We start from the raw sequence: 7,070 nt of genomic DNA on the forward strand, positions 1-7,070 counted from the left end.
CCCATGACTCCACCCCACTGAAATCTCTACCTGCCCTGCAGGCTAGACACAAGGCCCAATCTATCCCAGAAAAGCGTGCTAATCTCACTCCTAGGAATCCAACAATGTCATCTCAAACTAAGCATAGGATAAGGTGGAAATTCCCAATTTGTTCATTTTTAAATGTGATACCAAAATGTGACAGCCCACCAAAAAAAAGCAATAAACTCAGAAACGGCAAATAGATTTAATGCAGAGTGTCAACTTCAATTGATTGATAGTGGCTGCCTAGAGTGCTGTGTTCAGTAAGTTTCTAAGGATGCACCCTGGCTTGAAGAGAAAGACTGCCGGGATGAACAATATCTGAAAACACAAGTAAAAAAAAAAAAATGAAAGTCAACTGACATCCAGCAAATATAAAGGAATTAAATGCCAAAAGCAGCGTCTTAGCACACCGTCAATATCATTCTCCAACCTGGGCCTTCCTATAACAACCCAGTTCCTTGTCCCAGCCCTATGAGCCCCAGTTGCCCCTACCAAAACCAAGGCAGATACCTGAAATCTCACTTGTAAGAGAAACCACAGGCACCAGAGCTGCTACTGGTGCTGGCACCAGCTCCACCAAGGCCAGCGAAAAACCCAAATGTAAGAGTGGCAGTCAGGCTGGCACCAGCACTGAAGCCACTACCAGTGCTGGTACTGGTATTGGTACTGGTACTGGCACCAGCTGTGGCACTGCCACTCTCTTGGGCTTTGGCTTTAGCTTCAGCTCCCGCCTGGATCCGGGCTTTGGCCCAGGGTCCGATATCAGCTTCGTCCCAGTTGCAGGGCCCAGCAGCATTCTCTGAGCCAAGCCCAATGCCCATTCGAGCTCTAATCTCAGCCCTCGCCTTGGCTTCAGCTGCAGCCTCGGCTGCAGCCTTCAAATCTGCTTCCATTGCCTCTCGGTACTGAGCTGCCCATTCCTTGGGATCTTTCTTTTGTACCTGAAACAGAAAGAACAACCATCAAAAGGTTGTAATCGTAATCGTAATCAGAGGATTAAGCACCTACTGTTTGCTAAGCACCATGCTACATGCTGTAGATAACAGCAATTATACAGCAAGTACTACTAGTAATTATACACCTAATATTCCATCCCTGCTCTGACACTTACTAGCTCCGTCATGACCTTGGACATGTCACCTACCAACCTCTCTGGGCCTCAGTTTTCTCATCTGTAATAGGGCAATGACATATTAATTGTAAGGATTAAGCGATTCAGAAAAAGTGCCTGGCACAGTGTGTTGGCAATTAACAGAGGCTTCAGAAAATTCAGATAAGAACTGCAGGCTCCTCTGCAGGCAGCCTGCCCCAGCCAGAGGCATCCCATGCTCTTGATATGCCAAGCTCAGGCAGCTCTCCAATTACCTTGCAGGCAAACTTGAGGACTTTCATCTTGCTGGTCTCATAGTAGGAGCGCAGGCCCCAGAAGAACTCATACTCAGGGGGATTGCTATTGGGGACTCTGGCATAATCCAAGTACCTTGAAAAGAGAGGTTCAAAGCCTTTATTTCTAAGACTACCCACCACCTACCCATGCATGGACTAAACAGGCTCTAGATGGCAACCTCCCCGACTAAACACTGCAGCTTTTCTTCCAATATTGAGCCCTGTCTCATTGTTCCTGCCTGAAAGCCATGTGAAGGTGCAGGGGGGTGGGGGGGAGGCACGTGTAGGGCATTTGTTTATAGAGAGGCCACAGTGTTGTGCCCCTCATCACAATAACCCCAGGTTCCTGTTGGGTATGTTGTAAACAGAGGAGCCATTCTTCAGGCCACCTGCTCTGAGCACACCCCACCACAAGGGTCTTGCTGTGGACTAGCCAAGCCCTGGAAAGGTCTACCATAGAAAACAACTAGAAAGACTACAAAGAAAGAAACACTCAGCCAAGAGCAGCATGCTCCATGAGTACTCCTGAATCCCTGATCCTTTGTGTGTGTGTGCACATGCCTGTGCGAGTGCCTGCACATCCTCCGAGGACCAAGGATAGGGTGAGCCCTGGCCTAAAGATCAGGAGAGTTGGGCTCCAGGCCCAAACAGGCCCCTTAGCAGCCATAGGCCATGTTCAGATTTCCCCTCTTGGAGTCCCAGGTCCCTCGACTGTAAAACGGAAATGAGATGACAGCAGTTCTTTTTCAGAGTATTTATGAAAAGAAAATGAGATATACAAGTCAAGTCCTCAACATGGTACCTGGCTGCCTGGAGCCATCATTCTATGGCATTTTATAGAAATTAATTTCTATGAAGCTCTAGTTAGCAAAGTAAAAAAAAACCAAGGCTTTGGAGTCAAGTTCTAAACATAATTCTTCTGTTTGCTAGCTGTGTAACCCTAAGCAAATGACTTCATCTTTCTGAGGCTGTTTCTGCATATGTACAATGCTGGTAACAATAATTCTTCTCTTGTGGAGTTCTAAAGGCAAATGTGAGAGTACATGTGAGGAAACATGCTGCTCCCATTCCCCATGACTGCTTGAGGAATAACCTACCACTTGCATACATGCATACACACAGGCACACATACATGCATGCACCATGGCTTTATCACTCAGTTCTGAAACAAATCAAATGTATGGGATACACTAACACCAGACACTTACTTCTGCTTCACAAACTCATCAGTGATGAGCTTCTTTACGTCCCCAAAAAGTGAATGATGTATCCTGATGGCAGAGAAAGAAAAATAAAGAAATCAATTCAATCAGGGCCATAGCACTTCCCAGATATGGGCAGAGGCATTTACAAGATGGAAGAGAGGTTTCCAGCACAAGAGGGAAGCGCCATAGAAGCCCAAGAGACACAGAGAGGGAGCAGAGAGCCCTTATCCACCAAGGTCAGAACCCAGGACCCTCTACCCAGTCCATCACTCCCCGCCCACTCCACCAGACCACCAGGTTGATGCAATCCCGGGACCGTCCTTTCTTGCCAAAGGACAACACGGACAGCAAGCACTGAGAGAGCCCAATCATACCCAGGGCGCAGCCCCAACTTGCGCAGCACCTCCCAGATGACAGCTGCAAAGAGAGGCAAGAGGAGACAGGGACAGAAAATGAACACACGGAATTCAGCCCATGGCCACCTATTCAATGGCATACCCAGCCACTCACCCTCACTGGACCTATTTCCATTCATAAAGATGATGCTAAGAAGCACCATGAGGAGACCCAGCTTCGGTGAGTCCTTGGTCCTAAGGGAATAACAGAACAGAGAGAAGGTTTATGCTCAGTAATCTTCTGCAAAAGACACATCAGACAACTCACTAGACTAGCCTCTCCCAGATTCTTCACATATGGGAGAATTCTGCCCAGTCTATGCTTCAAACTCTATGTGACCCTGGGTGAGGCACTTAGACTTGCAAGTCTCAGTCAAAACTCACGAGTTTCCCATTCAGTAAAATGGGAAAATCACATCTTCCCCTCCCTGGGTTGCCAAGAAGATGAAAGAATGCCTGTCAACTTGGTACAACACAAGCACACAGTCAGTGTGAGTCTCTTTTCTCCCCCAGAACCTTTAGCCACAAGAGAATTCTAGGCAGAATCCCACTGGTGTTCCTGCCCTTCATGCCCTAATCCACCCACACGAGGAAACTCGCCTTGAGAACTACTACCAAGGCCAGGCTAGGTACTCCATAGGAAGAGACAAGCAACAACAGGCCTGCTTGCCTGGGAAGGAGCTTCTGCAGAGGCAGCAAACCTGACAGCAGGAATGCCCTGTCCCAAGCTCCTACACCCTCTAGTCAATCATAATCAGGCTACACTACTGCACACAGAGTTCGAACTATGTGCAGGAGCTGGGAGTGGGGCTTTTGAGACCATGTCTTTCCTGAATCCCTAAGAGGATGTATGAGAAGTAGGACAGGGAAGGGATAGCACCATGGACAAAAGCAGGTCTCCCACCCCCACCCCAGCCTTTTCCCAACTTACGTTCCCAGTATGCCTGCATCAGTGGGTTCTAAGGTGCTGAGAAGAATGTACAAGTGATCATTCTTATCAATTTCCTTCAACTGAATCCCAAATACCTACGGATGAGAACAGGTGTGAGATGATAAAATTCAGCTTCCTGGGCATGCCACAGCTCCCCAGGTACCTAGGGGTTTTGTGTGTGTGAGAAAGCAGTGAGATATGTACATAAAGCACATTGCTAAGTGTCTGGCACCCAGTAAGCACACAGCAAATGTGCTTTTGTCATCCACATTTTTGTGATTAGTGGGAATCTAGGGAGACAAAGAATGGGGAATGGAAGGGAGAGGTGAGCATCTGACATACATGGTAGGATGCAATTAGCTGCAAACAGAAGTAGGGAATAAGTTGGGTGGCTTAGGTCCTAGCTGTGTTCCCACCACTAACTTGCTATGTGACCCATGGTTAGTCTACACCTCAGCCACTGTCTGTTCATCTGCATAGTGATGAGGCTGGATTAGCAGGTCTCTGTGGTTCCCCTCAGAAGAGACATGTACACTTTTGCTCAATTCAAGGCTTCCCACTGTGCCCGTCCCCCAAGGCTGCCCCTTCACCTTCTCCAAGGAATAGCCTGCTCGTTCAATGATTTCAGGGTACACATCAGTGTATTCTTTGATGATGTCCTTCAGCATGTCTGCAAAGGGAGAGTGTTGCAAACACCTGGGCTGCAGAGATGCCCCATGCCCAAGCTATACATCCTTTGCCAATGATGGAATGGGTGGCATAACCAGGTTCTGAGCTTATCAACAGAGATACTAGCACTGCCAAATTAGAATTTTGGAAGAACAGAGATAGAAGCATAAAAACATGGGATGCCTCCAACACACTGGCATGAGGGCAATGGAAGGCATAGTTTGAGGCAGAGAGTTTTAGAACGCTACCTGAGCGCTTGATGGGAATCTTCGTCTGGTCTTTAGCCAACAGGTACTTCACCAAATCATTTGCCTGGAAAAACAGAAAAAGATGGAATTATCAAAATAAGTTTACAGAAAAAATTGAAAGGATGGCAGAGAGCAGTCAAGGAAATGGAAAAGTCAGACCAGAAAGGGCAGAGTTCTTACCCTTCCTTGCAAAAGGGCCACATCACGAGGTGGTGATGCTTCAGGTTCTTGGGATGACTGGAGCTTGGCAGCTCTACGGCGAGCTTTGCCCCTACGGGCTTTAGGTGACCTCAGGGACAGCAAGGCTCTCCGGGCCCAAGCAGCCAACCGAGTCCTTGATGCCCTGCGGGCCCAAAAGGCTATGGGACCCCTTGAAGCCCTGCGGGCCATTGAGGCCATTAGGGCCTTTGAGACCCTTCGGCCAACTGTGGTTCCAGAAGCCTGACTCTGATCACTGCTGCCATCCTCTTCCCCATCCAGATGCTTCACCTACATCAACAGAGAGGAATCTCAACATTACCAGATGAAGCAGGTAGTGCTTTCTCCTCAAATCATCTCTTCAAGGAAGCATCCCCTAATACCACCCCCAACCTAATTCACAACAGCCTGACACTGGCCATGCTGAGTCCTGGGCTTGTTTCTCACTGACTTCCATGCAGGAGTTTCATCTGCCCCAGCAGACCAGGAGCAACCCAAGGGCAGGCCTAAGGCTTCTCCTCTCTCTATGAGGATCACTGGCTCTGCTTGAACCATGCTTATTATGCCACTTTACCTCCCTGGATCTCAGCTTCCTTCTCTATAAAATTGAGAATACAAGAATTACTTTTGAGATTTAAGGGGATAACCTGTGTGAATATGTCTAGCTCAAGGCCTAACACATGGCAACTATTATGTAAATATAAACCACATCACATTCAAATTGCAGCTATGCGCTCTGAAGACACGAATTACATCACATTCCTCTCAGTGATCCCCACAGCCTTCAAGAGCACAGGGGTCTTTCTAAATCTTTGCACAACAAATGAGCTGACTAAGAGGAAAGGAGTGGAAAAGCCAGGGTGGTCACTGCAGAAGTCTTACCTTTCGGGCTTTCTTGGCCTTCACCTTGGGCCGAGTATCCTGATTCTCCTGAGCCTGGGCAGCTGCACTCTCAGGCTCAGGTTCAACTGCGGGAGCCTGAGAGGCAGCAGCCTCAGTCTCCGGGACTTTTGCATTGACCTTCTTATCAGCCACACAGCTGACTTTTTTGGTCTCAGTGGCAGGCATTGTCACAGCTTGCGGGTCAGCATTCTGCTTCTTGGTATCAGTTGCTGGACTCTTATTTTCAGCTGCCTGGGTATCAGTCACCTGAGTGGTAGGTGAGGTCTGGGTGGCAGCTCCCTCCTGAACCTCTGGGGTCTTTGAGATCTCTGTGGCCTGTGAGACCCCTGGGGCTTTTGAGACATTCACATCCTTTGAGACCTCTGGTGCCTTTGAGGCCTTTGGTGTCTCTGAAACCTCCAAATTCTGGGTCACCGTCAGTAGGGTCTGTATTGCTGAGCCGCTGTCCTTTTCTGAAGTTTCAGCCTGCAAGAGGAAGCAGGGAAGCTCACAGACCTTCTCTCCATCCCAATTAGGCAAATGGCTCAAAAATTCCAAGGCCACGCTTCTCTGACCTGTACTGACTCCTACCTGCAGTGTGCTCTGATCACCTCAGCCCCACAAAGTCTCCCCTTTCTCTGAGCAAGAATTGATGGTGGAAGAGGGGCCCCTCTCTCCCTCCCTCAATAGGAGGAATGCACCCAGGTGGGAAAGTGGGTGGAGAAGAATAAGTATGGGAAGGTAAGTACAAAGGGACTTGGGGCAGAAAGAACAGAAAAAGGCCTTACCTGGAAGCGAGTTCGACCCGCACCACTCTCGCGTGTGTCAGACATGCCTCAAGGTGGCCTGGCAAGAGCTGAGCCTGAGGGAGAGAAGGCCTGGGTCAAGTGGAGAGCCCACTCAACGTCTTCTTCCCTGTTCTGCCTAGAGGTTGACTCTCACCTTCCCTAGGGCCCTAATCCCAAACCCTTCCCCCACGCCCCCAACGACTCCGCTCTCAGATATAGAAATTCAAAGCGTCTAAATCTTAATTCTCTGCAGCCGCAGCCGCAGCCGCACCCTCCCCTTCTCCAGGAAGATGTGCCAGCGCGGCAGCTCAGAGGACCCCGCCCCTTTTCCCGTGCACCCACCC

The 7,070-nt window shown here is 49.0% G+C and overlaps 1 protein-coding gene across 3 annotated transcripts in view; it reads right to left on the reverse strand.

Moving 5' to 3' along the window:
- Nucleotides 1–207: 207 nt before the first annotated feature.
- The window catches only part of MAGED2 (MAGE family member D2), an 8,348-nt gene continuing 1,485 nt past the window's right edge, over nucleotides 208–7,070 (reverse strand). For 2 of the 3 annotated variants that reach the window (XM_021709458.1, XM_008051803.1), the window contains exons 2-13: nucleotides 6,727–6,800; nucleotides 5,939–6,424; nucleotides 5,039–5,347; nucleotides 4,859–4,922; nucleotides 4,532–4,611; nucleotides 3,942–4,036; nucleotides 3,126–3,205; nucleotides 2,990–3,032; nucleotides 2,619–2,681; nucleotides 1,390–1,504; nucleotides 535–965; nucleotides 208–342 (exon numbers count right to left, since the gene is read on the reverse strand). In XM_021709458.1, coding sequence (XP_021565133.1) covers nucleotides 543–965; nucleotides 1,390–1,504; nucleotides 2,619–2,681; nucleotides 2,990–3,032; nucleotides 3,126–3,205; nucleotides 3,942–4,036; nucleotides 4,532–4,611; nucleotides 4,859–4,922; nucleotides 5,039–5,347; nucleotides 5,939–6,424; nucleotides 6,727–6,771 — 1,803 coding nt within the window. In that variant the 5' untranslated portion in view covers nucleotides 6,772–6,800 and the 3' untranslated portion in view covers nucleotides 208–342; nucleotides 535–542. Of the gene's footprint in view, nucleotides 343–534; nucleotides 966–1,389; nucleotides 1,505–2,618; nucleotides 2,682–2,989; nucleotides 3,033–3,125; nucleotides 3,206–3,941; nucleotides 4,037–4,531; nucleotides 4,612–4,858; nucleotides 4,923–5,038; nucleotides 5,348–5,938; nucleotides 6,425–6,726; nucleotides 6,801–6,880; nucleotides 7,059–7,070 lie in introns of those variants that run through there. The other variant, XM_021709459.1, reaches the window with a different exon arrangement.

The sequence above is a fragment of the Carlito syrichta genome, unplaced genomic scaffold, assembly GCF_000164805.1.
Source record: "Carlito syrichta isolate Samal-C Ts95f unplaced genomic scaffold, Tarsius_syrichta-2.0.1 Scaffold234899, whole genome shotgun sequence".
Lineage (NCBI taxonomy): Eukaryota > Metazoa > Chordata > Mammalia > Primates > Tarsiidae > Carlito > Carlito syrichta.